Source organism: Nipponia nippon, unplaced genomic scaffold, assembly GCF_047370975.1.
Source record: "Nipponia nippon isolate SJK-2023a ecotype South Korea unplaced genomic scaffold, ASM4737097v1 scaffold_1, whole genome shotgun sequence".
NCBI lineage: Eukaryota > Metazoa > Chordata > Aves > Pelecaniformes > Threskiornithidae > Nipponia > Nipponia nippon.
Genome location: NW_028262290.1, coordinates 52456366 through 52480024, shown reverse-complemented (window position 1 = coordinate 52480024; position 23659 = coordinate 52456366). Strand labels below are relative to the sequence as shown.

Here is a 23659-nt window from a genome sequence, read left to right as displayed (position 1 = left end):
AAGCTTCGTCTGGGGTGGTGGGAAGGTAAAAGGGAGGCGGGAGAGCGGAGGCAGAGCTCAGTTGGCTGGAGCGGGCGATAGTCTCTAACTGCCCCCTGTCTCCGTGTGGTTTCTCAGAGCAGGGGAGGTGTGAAGGACTTGGAAGGCACCGTTTGGGGCGGTGGGGAGCTGTAGACCATCACAATGTACCTGTCTGAGAGAGATGCAACTTCGAGAAAATGCTAGGGCTGTGATGGAGGCCCAAGGCAGAGCATCATTCATTTTCAGTGAAGAACCGGTGCCCGTGGAGGGCTGCTGTGCTCAGCCTGCTCTCCGGCTGAGGAACGGCTTCTCTCTGTACACTGACAGTCAGTAATCAGGGGCTCTTTATGCTTCTTTTTATTAGTAATTATTAAGTGCTGCATATGTTTGGCTATGTGGGAACAACCCTGAGTCATGATAAACACGGTAATTTTTTTGGCCAGTTCACTGTGAAGTGGTAACTGGTTTCCTTTTAAGGATATGGCTCGAGTGGTGGGTACGAGCTGTTGCACGTAGCTGGATCCATTTTCCCTCAAAGAGCAAGAGAGATTTTTGCAGGGGTGTAGCTAGCTACAACTTGTTTTGTGGCTATTTCTTGACGAATCTGTGTCATTCAGTAAAATCTCTAATTGCTGAGTGTTTGGAAAACGATGTGTCACACAACGTTGCAGAGCGGTGTTTCGGTTACTACGTCGTACCGGTGCGTTTCCAGGGCGGTCAGCTACCGGCTGGGAGGCGAGTTCCTGCCTGCAGAGCGGTCGATGAGAGCGTTGTGCCTGCTCCCCCACGTTGGGTTTAACTGTATGAGGAATTTGATGATTGGGCGCTTCAGTGAGGGCCAGTACGGGCTGATGTATGGGAGCGCCGTTGGAAATAACACAGCCTCAGTCTTACCTGTACAATTTGGTAGAAGGTAGGAGACATAATGATCACAGTTGATTAAGGGACTTGAGCAGATTGTGACCTGAGGGGCGTGGGGACGACCAGCAGCTCTTCTGAGGAGAGGGGTGTTGCTGCTCTTGGAAACGCAGCCTCCAACACCAGCTTACACCATCCATAACAGCGGTTTGCACTTACAGCGCGGGAGCGGTGTTTGCCGGTTCTGTGCGAAAGGGGAAAACGAGAACCCTGTTCTGCAGCTGCAGTGAAGTGAACGCGGCCTCCTGCCACCTCGGTGCTGGGGATGAGGACGGCCATGAGGCAAGGGGCCCGGTGAGTTATGGTCTCGATGCTTCAGTCACGAGCCATCATCCCAGTGCTCATGTTCAAGGCCAGACATGTGGGCACTCAGCTGTCCCCCCGATGTAGCTCTCAGCCCAGCAGCAGTGCAGTCTTGTCATTTTTGTGCATTTTCTGCATCATCTGACAAGTACGACCTCATCAAAATGTGACAGCACTGCTCTGGCCCTCAAACAGGCTTGAGTTTAGACCCCACCTGGGGAGAAATCCTGACTCTGAGGATCCCAATCACCAACTCAAGCCCCCAGCCCTTGGGTGTAACTGAAGGGTGGACCTAGCAGGACCTCCACTGGGACGGGCGATGGCAGGCTTGTAGACCCACGTCCGAACTGCTGCTTCTCCTACAGCGTTCTCAGTGTCCCAACCATTCATCAAGTGCATCTCATCCCAGCGAGACAGCCTGTTATACAGCTGTCAGACGTGACAGATGCACACCTCTCAAAATTAGGAAAAAGCAAGAAGAGCAGAAAAATGGGGCGGAACACTTTCTGGGAAGGAAAAACAGTTACCCTTTTTTCATACCTATCAGGCTGTGAGCAGTAATAAAAGATTAATTATTTCACAGGTGTAGGGCTGTGCAATTGTTCAGAACAGAAGGCTCTTTTAACTGCCAACAGCAGCTTCAAGGCAGGAAACACTGACCATAGGACCACAACTGGGAGGACGCGGTTCCACGAAGCAGTAACCAGGCCCTGGCACGGTCTCTCTTCTCCTTACCGCGAGACCGACCAAGCCTTTAAAAACAGAGGAGCCTGTACTCTTCCTGTGCGGTACACGGGACCAGAGCCAGTGCTGCACTGGGGCTTCCTTAATGGCTGCAACTTGCCTTTAAGCATCAGCCAACTTTTTAAAAATACACCCTTAGGCATGCTTCCAGGGGAAGCTGTGCAATAACCGGCAACACAGGCTGTAAGGCCGGAGAACTACCTGGGAAGGTCACGGGTGAAGCCGGGAGGGGAGGGGAGGGGTCCCTTCTGAGCAAGCGAGGCACGGTTAAACTCACCCCACGGTCACAGACACAACTGAAGGTATTTCATAGGAACATGGACTAGCACCAGTACAGCTCTCCCAGGAGGGACTGGGACACATTAAAAATCAGATCCTCTACCCAGAGGCTGAGTTCTGTTCCTGGCCTAGTGCTTTTTCTGGCCGTAGGCAAGACAAATACTTTCTTACTGCAGCTTCCCGCTAGCATACAGCTGCTGTACTCCTGCAGGGAAGGAACAGAAGTCACTGTGAGTAAGCAAAGCCCAGTTTTGCAGCCACCATACTAGACTACTGAGTGAAGAGTAACAGGACAGGAGATAAATCCCTACAGCTTAAAAAAAGGGGCTTTATTACATGATCGCTTCAAGACATTCATCAGTGGTGGCCCAGGAAGTGAAAACAAACACATACTAACTACACTACCGAGACAGGAACTTTTTTTTTAATGGAGACACATTGTTGATCACAATTTATTTTGAAGTCATGAGATGCCAGCAACAGAACAGACTGAGTCAGCAGGTCAGGCTGGACAAATACTTGATTGTAGCCACGGCTGTTGGCTATGGGCAGCAGCACTGAGTTACGCAACAAGGCAACAGTTCCTCTTCTACCTTCCTAACAAAACCGCCAGGTAAGGCAAAGGATGGACAGCTACTGAACTGTGGTATAAACCATGCAAGAGTAACAAATGTGAGAATAGGTGTGTAATAAATACTTGATGACATCGGGGGGGGGGGGGGGGGATGGGACAGGCTTATTTAAAAAAAAATTATCTTCTGCAAGACATTAAAGCTATTTTAAGTATTGTCACCACCACAGTGGGCAGTCCAGTCCAGCAGTGACTAACTGGTACATGGATCAGTTTTGAAACAATATCCCTCTTCACATGAAAAGGTTTGAACAGATTATTTATCCACTTGCTAAAGCTCTGGGGTTAAAGAAGTGATCAGTAATCAACATTTATTTCACACCTAGGCAGAATGACTAAGACCGAAGACTACTGTTCAGCTTCGTCTTCAATTACTTCGATTCTGCGAGGCCCGTAGAGTAGAACATAAGCTATATGCCAGTCTCCACCCCCAGATAACCTCAAAATATCTTCGGGTGTAACAATGCTGACTTTGTCATCATCAAATTTAATCCATTCATCTGCAAGAAAAACAAGAGGATTATTTGTAATTTAGGTACATCAAATCTAAGTGTGCCTAACAGCCCCTTAAATGAAAGAAGCCGTGAAGGGTGGTTAACAGTGCTTTAATTTTTTTTTTTTTTTACCTTGTTTCCTTTTAACCCAAGACACATAATGCCCAGAGGAACTCGATCTGCCTTGATGTGTTAGCACTGCCTGCAGGTCATAATAGCCGCAATTATTAGAACCAATATCTGAAGGAAGAAGGAAAAAAAAAAAAAAGTTACACGAGTCTTCAACGAACAGTTTTAGTGTTTTTAACAGCACGCAGACCAAAGACACGTTAGCCATACTGCAGCACCGTAGCTGTGTAAAACCTCATTTACAGCATGGTTCCAAGTCATTGTGAACCAAAAGCAACAGCTTTCAGCCAGGACAGCCCCTCAGGGAACTGGGAATGTTGTCGATTTTCATGACATACATATGTATCCTGGGTGTAATGCAAGTGCAGTAAGCTTAAGGCATTAAAAAGATGATGTATGGTCAAATAAACTTTCTGGAGAGGTTCAGCCAATACTTCCATCAAACATCAGCTGTGTCTGCATTCGGGGCGAGCCATGAAACTGCAGGGACTGATGGGCTGAGCGTAGGCCGTACAGCAACGCTGCTGGGAGTACTCCGGTACAGTACATCAACGCACTCTGCAGTCAGCTCAATTACGCTACGCAATTTTTCAATGGAAAAGACTGGCTAATCGCAAACGTACTGAGAAGGGTGTTACAGCCCCCAACACACCTTAACTGCATTTCTCAGCACTCTGGAATACCCTGTTTTCACTGTGCTCTTGAGCTGGTCAATGCCCCCCCCTTCCCCCCCCCCCCCTTCTCATGTAGGGCTTCACACAGAAACCTCAGGAAGCACTGAACGGTAACAGTTTGGATGAACAAGACCTCCAAAATAATTTCTGCACAGTGTCCTCAACATGAGGGGGAACGCTTAGGACATTCAAGCTCCGAGCCCCCCAGATTCAGGCAACACTAGCACCACCACAGCAGTTTTAAAAGCCCAATTTAAGTTTTTGTTTTGATTTCAGCTTTCTACCACCCACTAACAAGGAAGCGTACAAAACTGCACATTACATGCAAATGTCTTTTGATGTGCATGTCTTCTGTGTATCATCAACGTGACAGATGGATGACAATTATGTCTTTGACTATCTCAACAGCATTTTGACTTGCCTAATCTTTCCATTCCTTAAATTTCTGTCAGTTTCTCAAGCTTAATTTTCAAAGGCATTAAAAATAACCAGGGTTCTCAAAATATTCCTACCATCAGGTCCACTTAAACACGAGTAAACAGAAAGTTACTTTAAAATAGATTTACTTCCCTGTACTCACCATCAGGAAAAGAAAATGGTTCATATTTAACTTCTTTCTGTGCACCATCACTTTTACTAGACTAAAGAACAGAATATGCTGAATTAATGTGGAATGGTTTTGAGAAAGCTTTAGCACAATCATATCAAATACAAACTCTCCATTCATTTAAAGGTGTTTCTAAGCCTAAACATTTTTTGTTCAACTTGAAACAAGCTCCATTACCATATTTCTAGCTGGACACCCAAAAGCCTAATCTAAACAAGATGACTTTTTAAAGCAAATATATAACGATTTTAGCACATATTGCCTAAACTGGTTACCCACCAGATTTACAGGCTTGGAGCACAAAAACAATTCTGCAACTGAAGGTTTAACTCCTTGTTAGGGACTTGCTAGCAGCAGAAGCGGCAACAAGAAAATACCAGAGACAGGCTCTAAGTGCCAATACGTTCTGTTTTAAAATAGCATTCTTTCCTTGCTCCTAACTGTGTAAAAAGAGATGCAAGCCTTATTCAAATGTTTAAATGAAACTGCCAGGAGTTAGGCCAGGAAAAGACTAGCAAACTTTAAAAAAAATGGCTAAATGCTACAGTTTTAGCTCGTTTACTTTTTTTCTTCATTGAAGAAAGGGAAGTCAGTTTTAGAATATGTAGACAGGGTAGGAGATGAAGCCATTTATCAAGTTTTTAAGAGTACAGTCTTTTAGCTCACTAGTACGTATATCCTAAATTTTATGAGTCAGACACATAGCACTCCCTTGTACAACTCTTTCGAGTTGGCGAGCAGGAAATAGCTACCTGTAGTTCACTGAACAAGTGACCTGCCAGCAAGCAATAATGTTTGAAGAGAATAATTTTGTGTAATTCACAGACAACCTCTAGGCATAACACTGGGAAGCAGAAGCACTACATTTTAACACATTTTGAAATAAAAATATAAGCAACATGTTTGTCTACAGCATTTAACATTTCTCATCAAGCAGTCATACCAAAGCAGATATTGTATTTTCATGAAAATACACAAAAAAGATCTAAAGCTCAATACCAACGAATTTGAATGCTAAATAAGAAAACAAAATATTTAAGGAAGTTTTCTCTAGTTCTTATTGGTACCCCAATTTCAGATGTATGACTTATTTAATAAAAATATCCACGAAATTGCCAGAAGACTTACATTCTTTGGCTGTTGATTTACTTTTTTGTCTTCTAGATCTTTGAATTTTGATCGATAAGAAACCATTTTTTCCTGAAGGTCTGGCGTACACAGCTCATACACATCCAACATAAGAGGAAACTTAACATCCTAGGAAGTAAAAAGCATGAAGATTGTTAGCATTATTTGGTACTCCACATGAAAGCATTCTCCCATGGGAAGACAACAATAAGTCCAATTAAATGCAACTCTCATTGCATTTATGACAACTTGATCTACTGAAATGTTGCTCACAGTACTTACCTAAAGGGCTACAATACTTTCACAGAAGAATGTCTGATTCAGTATAAACAAACCATCATAAATTACTACATTCAGTATAAACACTTAGATTCTTTATTATTAGCTGTCATACTTTTATACTCTGGAAATACCTATGCAGGCCTAAGGAAAAAAAATGCACGTAGAATGACTGTTCAATTGCAAAAATGTCAATTTGTGTTACCCAAACAATCTTCTAAAATAGTCAACACGTGCCTTCAATCTTTATTCCCTTGCTTCTCTGGTACGGAACAGGCATCATCTATGATGATGCTTCCTGGGCAGCCTAGGAGGTCCATCAGCCAAGGCCAACAGAAAGCAAAACTGGAACATTTAGCTGTTTGCAGCAGGTTCTTGCATTTGTCAATCAGAAAGCCAGCCAAAATAATTAATACAGGAAGTGTTTGTTAGCATACACATTTCTCATCAACTTCAGAACACTGTCGAGTGTCTGAAAGCATGGCCCTCTCCTTAATTAAACATTCTCCTCTGAACCACTGGGGAACAGAAACCAAAAAACATCCTAACAGTATTGGAGCAAATTCACTTCTGTCCCTTACCTCCTCCCCCAGTCTATTTTGGTAGCACAGTTTGCCACACATCATCACAACTCGGAACCAAGCTACTTCGTACTTCAGCAAAGAAACTGCATTGTTAATGTTTTTAAATGCAATTTAAAAGCAAACAATTTAGTAAATAGCCTTCAAGTATTAGTTGTCTACCTATAATAAAAACTCATTGAAAAGCATAAAGAGGAATTAAACTTCAATATGCAGAAAACTTACTCACCTTAAGAACTTTGGCATTCACAGATTCTTTCTCTTTGTAAAAAAATCTAACCATCTGAATAGTCAGGTACGCTGGCAAGCGACTAATTTTAGACTGTAAAAAAAATTTATAAAAAGCTATTACTCTAGATATTCACAGGTATTTTATACCTTAAACACTGCTCATCCTAAATTACAGGCTATTCTGGAAACATGTTTGTACACAAACATGTAGGAATATAACAAGGCTTTCTATTTTGAAGCTCTGTATAGTAGTGTACTCAAAGACATAATTTTCAACTGGTGTTAAATTTCTTGGTAGTGGATATTCAGATGCTTTATAAATATAAATCACATGCTGTCAGAGTAAGAACTTTGTGTTTTGGGACAGAAAATTGACAACAGTTAAAAGAATCATAAAGACAGCAACAAAAGTGTCACTCACAGATTTGATATAGAGTGCATTTCTCTGCAGTGTTGGAGAGAGTTTGGTGATTTCCTCTTGAAGACGCTGTTTAAAAAAAAAAGGTAGTAACACGTACGTTCATCATAAAACACAGTTTAAAGAAAAGCACAACATGGATAAACAAGCCATCAACTAAATCTTGGTTTGCCAATCTCTTCTGTTGCTATCAGCCATTTACAACACACACAGAATTTTGAAATTCCTTGGCAGAAAGGCTATGCCCATTCACTTGTTCAGCTCCACACTCATTCCTGAGCCCTGACAACACTAAGTTTCTCTCTGTGGAAAATTTTATCCTACAAGAGTAGAACTTGCAACTTAAATAACTGGATTTGGTTATGAATGTGTCATGTCATGGTTGGAACGCAACTGAAAAAAAAAAAAAAATCTGAACTTTCTTGTAACAGGAATATTTGCGCGTTTCTCAACTCTCAGTCTAAAGCAGAGCTGTATATAAGGAGCCAGGTGGTGATACTCTGCTTCCAGGGACCTTTCCAAATTCAGGGAAAGACTGACCTGGTTGTTAGTGTTGTGACTCTCTTGCTACAGGCAATCCAGCGTAAGAGTTCTAGAAGGCCCTTTCTGGCCTGAAAGTGAGGTTTCTTTTTTCATAATCTTTATAATTTGTGAGCATTAACTATTTTATCTTACTTTTCATTCTAAATTCTGTCAAAACAGAAAAAGCAGAAACACAGATTATCTGAGAACCATGCAACTTGGTCCAGTCCTGTATGAACCATATCTCTGCTTCCATCCCTGCTCTTACAGCAATACTCTGCAGGAGCAGTTACTACAACAAGGTTTTTGTAGTAACTCCTCTACTTGCTCCTTCAGATTCCCCAAAAAACCCTGAAAACTTGGAAACGTGTATATAAAAAGCACAGACTACTTTAAGAAGTCCTACTTAAATAAACAGTTTAAAGATGATGATGTGTCATGGGAGACTTAGCACCTCCTTCAAATCTGCAAAATCAAATTTAAGCTTAAGTGTTTCATCATTTGTTTTTTTTTTTTCTTAGAACACAGCAACCAAAAAGCCACCCTATTCTGACACTGACTTTTGGACTTTTTGGGAACCGTTTGCGGCTTGCTTAAATCATGATACTACTCAGTCTGAAGTGAAAGTCCAACAGATAGTTTCAAATTACAAGTAACAAATTGGCTTGCACTTGGTTACCTGTATGGGGAAGACCGCATCAGGGTCAAGAAAATGCTTTGTTAAAGTCTGCTTTACATTAACACACAATTCATTTTCACTTCCATCTTCCCATTGAACACCCCCAAAAAACCTTGGAACTTTGTAAAGCTTGCACAGCAGATGTCAATTCCAAGTCACAGATTAAAAAACACAGGTCATTTAGAATCTCAATTAAATTAAAAAAAAAAAAAAAGTTGTAATGGCTTACCAATTTTAGTCCTGTAAACAGATATTTCACTTCTTGATTGATAAAGCAGCTAAGCTGAAGCAGATTCTCCTTTCCTTTAGTTACTTCCTCTTCTTCAGCTTCTGTACATTTCATGCTTCACAAAATTAAGGAAAACCATCATGCACCAAGAGCTGAACTATTGCTCTAGTGAAAAGAACATGCTGAACAGCATGGCAACCTACGATAATTCTGTGCTTGTGCATCAATAGTACTTTTACTTCTCGTAGTATAAAAATGAAGATTTGAAACAGCTTTTCCTTCTAACCAATCTGTTCCTTCATGTCTAATGACAAGTGGTAGCCGAGGCAGACAGCATACCAAAAAAAGTAAAATAAGTTTTTAATGACCATTTAAGCCTGTCAGGCCTGCTTTGTTCTTTTTTTCCCTCGTCACGCCCCCCAGGACACAGACCACACTAACTGGCTGCCAATACCAAGTCTTGAAGCTGTGCTGCAACATTATGCTCCGTTATTGTTCACAATTAATAAAGTTCTTCTATTCCTGCTGCTGGCTGGACGTCCTGTTTCTTTCAACACGCACAGCCCCCTTTCCCTGCCTTGTATCTGTCCTCTTCACTGAAATGAAGTAAATTTCTTCATTATTTTCTACACGTTCTTCTAAACATTCTGTCCAACCTCTTCTTTTTCATACTTCTGCCACCAATCCTTTTCTCTCACCTACTTCCTTCTAATGAGATACTTTTCTGACTGCTCTGAATGCATCTATTCTACAAATGCTGCCATAATCACACTTCAAAGGCTTGCAACATGATTTTTCTACCAAGTCTCTTCCTCCTGCCATTAGCCTATGCATTATTCCTCTTAGCTACTCATACTGCTCCTCCCAACTATTTCAGGGATAACAAACATCACAGTACAGGGAGAGAGATGCATGACTCTTACCTTAAAAAAGGCCTTTAGTCTTCATTACTACCAAGCTATGAGATACAGTACCTCATCTAAGGGGATGTTTCCTTATTTCACACGAGCAAAAAGCCCAATGTAATTCTCTCTAAAAGTGGTGACGAGTTTAATGACGGCCAGGATTTTGGGGTGGAGAATTGGGAAAACAGTAATACTTGGCATGAGATGTGTGCCCCATGTGGTTTTTTTGTTCTTGCTATAAAAAAAGCTACTAGGAAGTTGTCAGCTGCCTTAGTTTCTTACTCATCTAACAGTGTGCGTCTAATCTATTTCTTAAGAAATCAATCAAGATATCTTTTGCCCATGTTTAGTATGCCAAGTGTATCAGCAACACTCCCTTACAAGCCAAAAAAAGGCTATTTAGGAAGATAATTACTTTCATTTGGATAAACCATCTCAGCATCCTTGAAGTAGTAAATGGCAATCTTCTCTGGGAAGGAAACCTGGTATTTAAATTCAGTGGGTTTTTCTGGAAATTTCCATTACCGTTCTTCCTCCCCACACCATCCTCTCTCTCAAAGTATATCCAATCTTAACTTTAACTTCTGTGTACTCTTGCAATACATCATTCCCTCTCTTCCCCAACACACACCTTTATTTTCTATACTATTCTGGACGATGTTTTTCATCCTCCCTGCACTCAACTGCTATGTGTGAAATTATCACTCTTTATGTCTTGCCTTAGTCTTTAGGATACGCTGTTTCAAATTCAATGCTGAAGAACTGATCGATTAAACTCTTCTTTTTAGAAGCTGCTGCTGTAGCTCCAGAGTCTGTCTGTAAAACAAATTCTCTTATGTTGTAACTTTAAATAGCACGTAAAGAAAGTCTTCTTTACAGACAAAATAACCCCATTTATTTAAATTCTTTGAAGCCTATTTCTTCACCTTTCTATAGGTGCGTTTTCTCCTAGTCAGTCATACTCCTTACACTGTATAAAAGCTTCGAAACAAATGCATTTATAGCATGCTGTTAAAGCCACCTCAAAGCACATCAGCAAGCAAGATTTCAATCAAAAAGTCACACCTCCCTGCCCCCCAACTTCAATCTGTCTGAAATTTTAGAGTAGTCTATCAGATTTTTGCCACCGCCAAGACTCTCCAGAAAACAGCTTACAGAGCAAGAAGAGAGTCAGTCTGGTAAAGTCTTGGGAAAAACTTTAAGTATTTCTTATCAGGTTGATGAAGTTAGCTGTCTGTTTGAAATAGCACAAGGATGGGTTTTTTTTTCAGAAAAAAAAGTTCTTATGTGCTAAATTCACAGGTTATGAGGGCCAGCTGCTGCGTACTCACAGTCACCACCACCCTGGTCCAACACATGACTTACAAAGCCCAATGGGAAAGTATTCCTATAGTACACTGCATAGCATAGCTGACGTGACATAGGCAGCATTATGCTGATCAGGTACAACAGAAAGCAGTTTCACTTATTGGACTGCAGGCACATGCTAAAGAACTCACAAACCAGATAAACCTTAGCAAAAAATATGTGAATCACAGGTACAATATTATAAATCCTAACTCTGGTTAGAGTAAGACTACAATTACCTCCATAACTGTATCACCTTCTATGCCTTCCAGTTTCTGCTGTAGTACCCTCATCATCTGCACCCAGCACTCATTTGCATCCTAGGAAGCGAACAGGACATTAAATCTTACTAGCAGCAATAGGATTACGTAATATTAAACCCATCACTCTTTACACTATACAACTAAATGTAAGGATTCCTTAACTAAGAATTTCTCCCTATTCCTCGACACATTTTCAGAGCTAGCGCTTAATATTACATTCAACTCTTCTACACAATACAAAAGCAAACACTTTACTGGGATACATTATTTTCACAGAAGAAGGGAAGTTTTAAAATATTCTTGTTCTCAACTTCCAGCACACTACAGAATTTTCAAACAATAAGCTAATAATCGGTCTTTACCTGTTGAAGGTACTGGCCTTGATCGCCTTTCTCTGCAAACTGTGGGAAGGCCATATGTAAAAACTGCAGGAGAATGATAGGTGGGATACTGGAGGAAGTTTTATCCATGGAATCAAACAAGTCTCTAAGAGCTTGAAGAAAAAGTAAGTGAATGCTTTGAGAAGGGGAAAAACAATTCAAAGATGGCAGGAATTTTAAAAAGAATAGTAAAACAGCAGCAACATTCAAAAACTGATCATTTAAGTGTCTAATTTGATCTTTCCAAAGCCGGACCAAATTTTCCAGGTGGCATAACAGGTGCACCTAAGATCTCATTTGTGAACATGACTTTGCAAGCACAAAGATGACAATTCTGAGAGTTTGGCACATAGTGCCTTGTCTTTCCTGGCTCCTAACAGAAGAAAAAAAAAAAAAAAAAAGCACAACATTTTTTAGCAGTTAAGATTTCATTTGAAACACATCTGAGGAACAATGTTTTCACAAGAGGACTACAGCTAGAGAAACCAGAAGGCATTCACAATCTATCCTCTAGAGCAGCTTAAGTTTCACCAGCTACTGGGAAAAAACTTTCATTTTCCCAAGTGAAATATCTAGAAAATACTCTGCTTAATTTAAGACCCAGGAAAACAAGTATGTGTATGCATACGTGCAGACAGTTCATAACTATGTGTAATTCAATGAACGCTACTGATTGCATGACAATGCACATGGCTTTCTTTTTTGCTCCAGACACACTACTATATATGTCTTATCTACCCAGGTTACAGCATTTTAAATCCACAAATCACTTCAGAGACATGGGTTAATCCTCACAACAACCCTGTGAGGTAGGCAACAGTCTGCATGGTCACTAATTTACAAGTGGAGAGACTAATGAATGATACTCTTGAATAAGTGAATATAGGCAAGATTACAAGGAACCAAGGTCAGTTGCTTCCTCTCTTTAAGAAATATCTCACTGACCTTGACAAGAGGGGCAACTGATATGACACAGCAATTAAAAAAAATGCCATAAGTGTCATGCAGGAGTTCTTGACCAGCTCAGCACCAAAGAATTAACTACGAATTACTTAAACTACTAAGATTCCTAAAAAGCAGAGCTGTCACCTTAAAAAGAAAACAAGGGACACGAAGTAAAGGCAGTGAAAAGGGGAGGGGCAGGCATGGCTGTATAGAGTAACCATTGAACTTACCACCCCAAAATTCGATCAGCAGGCATACCCACAAACTGGACCTTTCCTTCCTTATATTGTTTTGTTTTTCCTTAAATGGACTGGTAGAAATCCCAGTGTCCTGGCCCAGCATCTTAGTGGGGCAATGAAATAGAGTAAAAAAAGAAAAAGTGGACAAGTAGTACCCTCGTTCAAGTGTAAGGGGTCTAACTAGAATTCTAGTTAGAACTTGGAGATACGGGGCCATCGTGAGCTCTCACATTGTGAGCACCCAGATCACCACAACAAAGAGTAATTTTCCTTTTGAAGACACTACTTTCTATTTCAGTTATGAAATCTGGATCTTTAGGGTAAAGGCTAAGACCACTGATAAAGCATCAGCTACCACCTTAACAATAATGTTCAGCCAATAAATCATATGAAAAAATATCAACGAAATACATATTCTTGGATTATGGTGCTAGCCTACCATTAAGTGAAACAAAGAACAGTACACTAAAATATTTCTACACAAAATGATCAAATCAACAGATGGATGGAGTCTGCTTTAGGAAGTTCCAATTACTTTATGCCTACATGCAAAATGGGTAAGATATACAAATGATTTCTATCTAAGCCTAGATCACATTTGAATATATTTTTCCTAGCGTGCAGCTAGGCAATATTCAGAGATGTATGCTTTGCAGCCACGGTCGGATGTTAACAACAGAGCAAAATGAATCCTCCAGTGCTAGCAGATCTGAAACTCCTAAGGCATATGCACTAAAGAAAAAATAAGCAGAGCTCTAACTGCAATTTTCATCTGCAGTTAGCAGGAAATCACACACTAGCCTAAAACCCTGTGTTCTACTCTAAACACCGACCTGCAGTAATGTATTGAGCAGAGGCCATTTCTCCAGAAGCTCTTAAGGCACCACCATACCTAAAAGAGAAGAAAAATAATTTGTATGCAATTACACACAATCAAGAACAGCAGTCAGGTTTTTAAATCATAAAGCAGGCAGCAGCTACATTTATTTAAATGTATCAAAAGAAATCCATCACCAAAACAGAAGTAACTGAAGATAAGATTTACTCACACTCACCTCAAAGTCTCAGCTATTTTGCAAGCACTGCACGGAAGCAAAGGAAAACTGGCATCCTTGACACAATAAATAAATGCAGACTGAGAAGACTGGATACATCACTGCTGCTTCCCTAATCCGTTTGCCTCAAAGACTCAATCTATTTTTAAAGAAACTGAGAAAAAGTCTGAATAGGAGCTACCCCATTTCCGAAACATTTGCCACAGCTTCTTCAGATACGTGGAAAAAAACACCTTCAAGGATAGATAATGCACAGAGATGGAGGGCAGGCTTGCTTCCTCCCTCCACAGCAGAAGCAAAACAGTGAGAGGTGAGACATTTTTCTTGGGGAGATACTTCCTACACTGAAAAAGCATGGGAGTCCACCCATATTACTAGGACTTACCACTCTTCATTGAATGATTTCTTAATTTACCAGCTGCATGAGGAACAGATGGCCTCCTCAAAGCATATAAGCCAGGGGAAGTTTAGGTTGGATATTAGGAAAAATTTCTTCATCGAAAGGGTAGTCAGGCACTGGAACAGGCTGCCCAGGGAAGTGGTTGAGTCCCCATCCCTGGAGGTATTTAAAAGACGGATAGACCTGGTGCTTGAGGACATGGTTTAGTGGTGGACTTGGCAGTGCTAGGTTAACGGTTGGACTCGATGATCTTAAGCGTCTTTTCCAACCTTAACGATTCTATGATAAGCCTTCAAGCAAAAGGAGGGTCTCATGCATTCTTTAATCAGACAGAACTTTAAAAATTCTGTCCATTGCTAGATGATGAGCAGGAAACTTTCTCCTGACATGCTACAAAACAGAGAGTACCCTTGCAGAGATCAGTGGAGTAGCTGGTGAGAAATGAAGCCGTAATAGTAAGCTTTCCCATGAGAGTCCTTTCACCTCTGTCCCACTGCCATATACCCTTCCATGCTGTCGTCAAGCAGGGAAGGCCAAATAAAGGCTGCCTGTGAATCTGACTTCCCACAGACAATAAGGCCACACCTTGTATTGCAGTCTGCCAGTTTTATAGGGTACATTTTGACATTTGGTATGTTAAATTTGTCAAATACTCTGATTCAGTGCAGTAACTCAGAGTCCTTTACATGGAAATAAACAGACTTTCCTAAAATGACAACACTGAAAAACAATAAAAAGCTTTAAAACAGAGTTTCTGTACTTTGCAAATAGTTCTCAGTGCTAAATAATTAACATTCATCTGCTAAGAGAATGAAGAAAAAAAAATTATAAGTACTTAAATAACTAGGGTTTACAGTAACCTCTAGAATATCCAGCTGGGTACCGAGGTATCAAAAAAGCAGTGTATTTTAAAGGAATTAACCCTAAGATGGCAATGCTCTACCTAATCCTCATGTTTATTAAATACTGATGGTTTTCTCATTATAATTCATCTGGAGGACAAATTCAAACTCATATTGCCATGTATTCTTTTTATCTCCAACCTTCATAATTTTCAAGTTTCTCATCAATTCCTCACAAAAAAATTAGCTGTTTTCACATTTCAGTCCAGAATAACAACAACAACAACAACAAAAAAATCAGAAAAGTTATTCTACAATCAGAACAAATGAAACAAATTCTGTAAGGGCATGCCTTCCGTTCCCTACACATCCACACAACAGTAACTCCAGCTTATTCCAGTTTGCTGCCACAGTAACATCCATGGTCCTATCTCAGAGCTTCCTGCTGTACCTCTAAGTACCAAATGTTGGTAATGGCAGAATTTCATAGCTGAAAATGCATTGTGAAATAAAGCCATTGAAAAAAATATTCCTCAAAGGAACAGGACTCCCATATGATTCTTTTATACAGAACAAGACCATACAAACTAACACCAGAAAACAGGGTTAGGAGTTCAGTAGCTTGTTTAAGCATTTTAAACAAGTCTTGATAAGAACTATTTTTTAGCTAGCCAAAACACCTTCTCTCCACTAAAAGCCAGTTGCAACAAATATATAGTCTTAAGTTCTTTAAAACGTACAGACTAGCACAGCCACAGGATAAACTTTAATTGACCACTATGTTAATCTTGAATAGGTTTAAAGAATAACAGATTGTTATGATAGTCCATACCAGTATTAAGACGACTGTTCCACAAAATATCTATTTCATAAGCTAAACAAAACATTTTGGTCATGACATTTTTGTACTGAATCCTACCTTTTAAGGGCCTCTTTAACTTCTGGCACTGAGCGGATACACTGAACCGTAGCATTCATGTAGCAAGTGTTGCCAAGGTTTGTCAATCCACATGGTAATTCCATCTACCAAAAAATTTACAAGGGCACTTGAAGGTCTGAGAGATCTATGCAACCATCTTTGTATAAACGCTATAATTTGACAGCAACTTCTAAGAAAAGGAATGATCAGAGATGCGTAAAACCTGGAATATTCCATCAAACTTTATGAAGTTTTCCAGATTCATTTTCTGATTATATTAATCATTTCACCATTTGGTGCTTTTAGAGGACATTCAGGAATGCTCTGGGTTTTTTTCTGTGCATGTTTAGTTTAATGAACATATTCTTCAAGCAGGCAGTCATTCAGAAAGTTCAATTATAACCTCATTCAAGTTTTGACCTTAAAATTCTATTTCCATGCAATTTCCAGACGAATACATTTGTACAAAACACTAATGTTTTAATTTAAATCAGTTTTCAGTAAAATTCTGAATGTGATGAAGTTCATAGTTAGAAACAAAAGCATTATTTAAACTCCTCTCCAGAAGTCTGCAACAGAACATTAATTTGATCCTTTCAGACAACTTGTGAATTTCTAAAGTTTTGACAAATGTGAAGGCCAACTAATAATTAAACTAACCAGTTTCAGAAACAACTATAAATTACAACAGCTTTTTTTTTTAATCCTGCATATTTGAGTCGTTGTCAGGGAAAAGCACATAGTTTAAATGAAACTGAAGTAGTACTGCATACCAATACCACTTAATTATTTCAGGAAGAGAGAATTCCTTTAGCTGTGTATTCCATTTTTAATGAATACATGCAGTACAGTCAACTGAATTTTGATGTATAACAAAATTTGAATCAGAGAAATGCAACATGACCAACTTTTTCAAAATGTTAACTGACACTGAATCATCTCATTGTTTGCCTCTCAGTTATCTCAAAGTCTGTGTATAGGGTTAGTCTCAAAAATACATAAATATCCTTCACTTCATGGTGCCGTGGAGAGCATTAAACACTGAAGCACAAACGCAGGCCTACAGATCCATTTTCATATGGACATGCATAAAAGTATTCCTATGCTGCGTGCGCAGTTGACAACAGTCATGCAACTGTTTTAAACGTGACGAAGAGCTCCTAGTTCAAATGACCGATGAGAAAATTAAGCCTTTCAAATTGTAAAAAAGGAAACAAACAGAAGTTACTTCATTAAAAAAATAGATTAATTATACTCTTCCAGACTTTACTCCCATAAAGGAAAACACGTAATCTACGCCACTAATGTCAAACTTATTTTCATTTTTCAGGAAGAAAAGTTTACCTAATACTACTAACAAGGACAAACAAAACCCCAAACACACCCCACCCCAAACAAACCCTAGTTTCACTTCACAGATATGAAGGAGGCAGGAAACAATTCTGCACATCTACAAGCCCTTATTCAGGCAAAGTTCAGGACACTGATACAGCAAGGGCAATACAGCTTTGTCTTTAAAAACATCAGCAATGCTATTTTTAGAAAATTTACTAAGCTGCCTGCTTAAAGAGAAAACAGCACTAGTTATATGACTTTTAAATTAAATTCCAGACTTCTCATCACTGCTACCAGTTGGGTCATCAAGGTAAATTTGCATTTCTTTGAGAAGTTATAAATGCTAAAGAGATATTACAGTTTCAAAATCCACTTTTAAGCAACTGCAAGTATTTAAAAACTTGCCATTATTCAAAGATTTACAAGAAACAAAAGTTTGAAATATGCTTACAGCTGAAGCCAACTGCTCCTCTGTCATGTCTTCTACAAAGATGGGTCGAGCAATTGGCTCTTCCGGAAGCGCATCTGCGGAACCCATCATTAATAAGGTCATCCCCTTGAAACACAGTAAAAATAGTAATAAATATTTAAGGGCAGTTATTTCCGCTTAAAAAAAAAAAAATCATTAATCTCTTGACGTATTTCAGCTATTTCCCCAAAAATGAACACAACCTTTCTCTTAGTTTACAGAACTGATACTGCACTGTTGTTAAGATCTTATGGGTATAGCATAACTTTCTCGTTATCTACAACGTACTTATTGAGAACAATTCCTCTGCATTATCCGTGCTAGACGTTTCCACCGAGCCTGGTGAGCTTGCCAGCAGCTGACAACGCAAGATTCCAATCGGGACTAAATTTAACATTCATGGAATACCCCAATGTGAAGTGTTCAGAAAAGCTCCCTTCCTGGTGGACCACTAGGGATCAAGCATCTTCAACACTTCAGTGCAAACATTCCTTTTTCCCTTAAGTCTTAGAAAAAACCTTGGAACCAAGGATAACTGAGCAGCTAAACTCTGATTTGAAAGAAGCTGCAACATTTGAGCTTCTCAATCGACAGAGTCTCAAGTTCTCAAATTCAGAATTCTCTAAACAACAACAAAAACATCCCTAATCTTTAGCCTAGAACCTAGGGAAACACTTCGGACAAATGTGGGTAATAATGAGGACCACAGCTCTGAGTTTGGAATTGTTTTTTTCACCTGAAAAGCAATCTGGAAAGGGAAGTGCCATCCTTTGGTCTGGCAAGTTCTGAGGACATTAAACTAATCGAAAAGTGAAAAATAATCAAAATGACCCTGTCAGTTTAGGCATGAGGACTAACACTCAGGGGGGAAAAAAAGCAATCAAGTTACCATGCTTGCTGGACTAGCATAAGGAAAAGGAGTTTTTCCAGCATTCAACAGGAGTACATCTACACAATAAGATCTATCAAAGGGGGAGAAAATGGCTATCTGGGGCCTCGAAAAATACAACACTAAGGAAAAGGATGGACAACAGAATGGAAAGAAACTGCTTTGACAGTGTAAATAAATCCCTAGAACTTGTATATAACATTATTAACATTAATAAAGGCAGCTATTAGCATAACAGTATGCAGAAAAGGACAAGAATATTATGTACTGGGGTTTTGCTGAATGACTTTGCTACAATAGCTGCAGCTACAGGCTGCTAATAGATGCTCGTGAACGAGCTACAAGGGCAAGAGTAATGCTACCTAATTCAATATGCTCAGTGAAGAACTGGATTAAAACCTGTACCAAACAGATGTTACAAGATACCTACAGAAATGAAATGACCAAAAAAACCCCAGCTAAAATCTTTGGGATTCCCTGTTACAATATTATATACGTAAGAAACACAAATACATTCACTTTCTCTTTTCTTTTTGAACTAGTCGAAGGTATGAATAATCATGACTAATGGCTTTGTTTTTAAACAGCAGCTACTTAGTACAAGATGACAAATTTCAGCAGGTTGATAAAAAAAGGAAATAGGCAGAGCTGTAACTTCAGCATTTGTAACGCAATGGTTTTCCATGCTGAGGATGTACAAGCACAACAGACCACAGACAGTGCCCAGGTCCACAAGCTCTCTATAAATAACATCACTTACTATTATAGTCACAGACAGAGAACACAGAAGGACCACTGGTCTGACCCACAACTTTTCTTGTAAGAAAGAAAGAAATCTATGCTCCCAAGTACTTCAGGAAGATGGTGTAATTTCCCTACTGATGCCATAAAAGTTTTTTTTACAAATCATTGGTGAGAACTTTGTAAGAACGCTTAGATACGACAACTACAAAATTATTTTTCATCAAGGTCTGATTTTTAAGAAAGAGTTACCCATTCAAACAGAAACAGCAAGAACTTTAAATCTTTCTTTAAATGCCAAAATAAAAATCAACTTAGTAAAATTCAGTTATTCCTCAGAACTTACGTTCTTTATTTTTAGGTTCCCCCAGTCATCATCCTGTATTTGAAATGAAATAAAAGACAAGTTAATTATCTTTTAGCAAGACAAGCAACTATTTTCATTAATATTAACCACATATTTCTAAATATACAATTGTGTTTCATTCAAGATTCCACAATATTAACTATTAACACATCATCAAGTCTTGTCTGAATAAAATAAAAAGCAGCCAAGTCGACTTTTCAATAAGGTTCTTCATCTGTTGTTCAACACTGCTTAGATCTAAATAACTTTTTGTAGGAAAGTTGCCGATATCACCTTACATCAATGTCTCCAGCAAACAAGTGCCAGAGAAGCTTTTCTTAAACAAGCTAAAAAGCAAAAAGTTGTATTCAGATTCTGCACATTAAAAAGGAACAGAAAAAAAAAACAAACCAACACCAAGCAGAATAGCATTTGATATAAAAGAGTGAAGAAGTGTTTTCAACCAGCTGTGTACCTCGTAACCATTTAGCAACAAACTTTTGCCGGTATCTTCTAGTAGTAGGCAACGAAGCATACAGAATTATTTCTGAAAAGTGTAGTCAATTTAATACATGCAATGAAAGATCTTCTGAAGGAACACTCGGATATATGGTCATTGCTCATTATGTTACAATGTAATAAAGTTAGAAATAATATAAAAACCCCACGGATTTCTACCTTCAGAGTTCCTCCTTTAACCATAACCTTCTGTCTAGCTGGCTGAACTCCAGTCAGTGCAAACAACTGGGCTTTGAAGACCATTGGAGGTTCATCAGTGTTAAGCTCCACGCCATCGAATTTCTCTTTTCCCCATTTCACGTTAACTGCAAACAAAATGTTTTGAAACTAGATTATTTCCTAATATACAAGAATGTAATTACCAAGATGAATCCAGTATTTCAAACTCCAGACTTTATACCATCTCAAAACATTCAGTTAAACATTCAGTCTAAAACTTGTCAATAATCAAGCTAAGGGACACCTTTTCTACAAGGTGTCTCAGCCATCAGAACATATTATTCCCAACAAGTCTAAAAATATCCTACAAAACAATTGTAAGCAACACACATACTGAGAAACTCTGCAAGTAATAAATGTGTATAACAGCGTCAGAAATTCTCTGGGCAAACCTTCACAAAAGCAGCTCGAAAGCAACTCTCCCAATCTCTTGGCACTGCTCATTGCAAACAAATTTCTGAAGGAAGTTCAGACATGCAATTCCAGTTCAGTTTTCCATAGCATTTCCATTCTCCTTCAACAGCAAACAATACCATGTTCTTTAAAAGCAAAGCAACTGTTTGACAGCCATAGTTTTGGCTACCAGTATCGTTCACATGGAGCTACGAGAGGAGGTCAGCATGCGTCAAGACAAGCCCCATAAAATAGCACACCTCCTGCTTCTTTTCAACAGAAGGTTAACCTCACAGCGCCATTTACACCACCATTACTGCTACCCTCCTCAGTTTTGACAGCGTTCACACGGACAATGTACCTGCATGTAAATACGGACAACAGCCTAGCACAGGTTGCAGCTCTAGAAGCCCTGACCCCAGTAAAGGTGCAGGACTGGAATTAAGTGAAGTGAAATTTGGTCAGGCAAATTGTAGCTATCAACGATGGAAATGGGATCACCAGCAGGAACATTAGGCAAAACGACACAAAGGCACGTTAAATTCACTTTGGTAAAGCTAGTACCAACCAAGAGCAGACAGGAATGCCTGGAATAAACAGTGTGTTTCTAAAGAACGGTTACACATCTTTGATCACTTCCAATCACTATCATAGGTAAACAAGGATACTTTAGCAAGCTGCAGTTCTGCTGAAAATCTGCAAAATGTAGCACACAGTAACATCCTAGGTGCGCAGTAAGTGGCTGAAATACCATACTTTAAGAAAGCCATATCCTTCCTTCTACCTGTGCTTCAGTTTTAAGTAAATATACTACGGCAACTCTAGGTTCTCGTGATTTAAAAAAAACCTTCCAAGAAGGTTAAGATTTCAGATGTATGCAGTGCTTGTGATGGGCAATAAGGAAGAATAATCTAGTCTAAACTAGCCTACAAAACAACTCAAATGATGGGCTTTTCAGTATTTCTACCAGAAAATACCTTCTGATGTTTGCCCAACCTTCTGACTTTTTTTTAAAACACATTTATTACTTTGCATATTTAAGACCTACCAAGCACAAGTCCTTTCCCATTTTAACAGAAAGGCAACCCACTCAGTCACTGAACAACTCAGCTGCACACAGTCTTTTAAGTTTTCCATTTTTGAACCCTCATGCATCCACCGCTAAATATGCAGAACAGTTTGCAATTATTAATCCGTAGTGTCACTGCTTTTGACAACTCAGCACTCAAGAGGAAACAGAAGAGCACGAGTGTCTTTTCTTCAGAGATCACAATCGGAATTTCCACCAAAAGTTTCCAAACTAAAGGAGAAAACTGTTAATTTGACCACAATGGAAACGAAGAAAGAAGGACACGTTTGCCCCACTGAACAGAAAACACAGCTCATACAGATGTACTAGGGTTCAGGAAAAGTCCTGTTATACTGACATCAGGATCCCAGTTTGCCAACCACAATTAAAATAGCAGAGAAACAGGGACACAACTGTGTATTGAGGCCTTCTGCAATCTGTTCCTCACGTACTAAAAAGCCCCAAGAGGCCAGACCTGTGAAACATAAACAAGCCAGTAACTGGTCTTAGAAGCGTCAGTGGAGGTTTTGCTCTCGCAGTCTTCACCAGAAACTTTCCTTCACGGCAAGGTGGGCGAGAGGGATGTGACGCAATTTAAGAAAAATGTAATTCCTCTGGTTTCAACTAGGAAATAATGGATTTAAAAGAGCGGAGGCACATGCACCTAAATAAATTTGGAGGCGCGGGCGCAGAATTATGGCTCAGTTGACAGAAAGCAGCACCGATCTCCGTACAAAGCAGAAATAAACCAAGAACGGGCAACACCGAGGCACGATGGCAGGCGATACGCGTGCCGACACCCGTTCGCACGCCGAGCCTTGCCCAAAGGGGCCTCCCGGCCACCCGCCGCGCTCGCCCCTCGCCCCGGTCGGGCCAGGCCAACACTTCCTCCTCAGGCCGCCGGGCCGGGCCGGGCCGGGCCGGGCCGCACCTCCCGGGGAGCTCCCGTCGCCGTCCGCGGCCGGGCTCGGCGGCGCGGTGCGAAGGCCGGCGGCAGAACGGCGGGGCCGCCGGAGGAGCCTCCCGCTGCCCCTCGGGAGGCGCCGCCCGCCTGCCCCCCGCGCGGCGGCGGGAAGGGCCTGGCCCGGGGCGGCGGGGCCGCCGAGGAGGGCTCGTCGCTGAAGCAACGGCACCCGCCGCTGAAGCAACGGCACCCGCCGCCGCAGCCGCTGCACCCCCCACCCCCCCCGCCCCACGCTGCGGAGGGGCTCGGGCCGGGGCGGGCGCGGGCGGCGGGGCCGGCTCACCTGAGAAGAGCGGCATGGCGGAGGGGGCGGGCGGCGCGCCGTGTCCTGGGAGAGCGCGGTGGCGGCGGGGAAGCGAAAGGGCGGCGGGGAGCGGCGGGGAGCGGCGGTGGCGGGGAGCAGCGTCAGCGGGGGCGGGCGGGCGGGCGATGGCGGCGGCGCGTCCCTCCCTCCCTCAGGGTCTCATTCAAACCGGCCCCTCAGGATGACGCTGCAAGCGGGGCCCGCTCTACGGAAGCGGGGCGGGCTGCGCGCGCAGCGCCGGAAGGGCGG

General features: G+C 40.9%; 1 protein-coding gene across 6 annotated transcripts; it reads right to left on the bottom strand.

Moving 5' to 3' along the window:
* Window positions 1-84: 84 nt before the first annotated feature.
* Window positions 85-23568, bottom strand: USP14 (ubiquitin specific peptidase 14). Of its 6 annotated transcripts, none has more exons than XR_015704296.1 (18): window positions 23390-23565; window positions 20621-20766; window positions 19943-19975; window positions 17949-18053; window positions 16163-16266; window positions 13780-13838; window positions 11745-11875; window positions 11353-11439; window positions 10509-10588; window positions 8868-8982; window positions 7441-7506; window positions 7018-7110; window positions 5929-6057; window positions 4774-4834; window positions 3523-3630; window positions 3219-3396; window positions 916-2470; window positions 85-820 (listed from the first exon to the last, which is right to left on the bottom strand). XR_015704296.1 is itself a non-coding variant. In XM_087755354.1 (17 exons), the coding sequence occupies exons 1-16, from the start codon at window positions 23403-23405 to the stop codon at window positions 3245-3247; spliced, it is 1485 nt and encodes a 494-aa protein (XP_087611480.1). In that variant the 5' UTR covers window positions 23406-23565; the 3' UTR covers window positions 85-2470; window positions 3219-3244. The 6 variants fall into 6 exon arrangements, 3 of the variants coding, with proteins under 3 accessions (XP_087611480.1, XP_087611474.1, XP_087611496.1); XR_015704295.1 differs by having other exon boundaries at window positions 85-1123; window positions 2264-2470; XM_087755354.1 differs by having other exon boundaries at window positions 85-2470.
* Window positions 23569-23659: the final 91 nt, after the last annotated feature.

Bases quoted from the DNA above. Each gene is read 5' to 3' on its own strand.
- USP14 (XM_087755354.1), bottom strand. The intron at 18,054-19,942 runs GTAAGTTCTGAG...CTGTGTTTCAAG, and splicing joins GGAACCTAAAAATAAAGAAC to GGGATGACCTTATTAATGAT. The intron at 10,589-11,352 runs GTAGTCTTACTC...TTTGTTTTACAG, and splicing joins ATACAGTTATGGAGGTAATT to ACAGACTCTGGAGCTACAGC.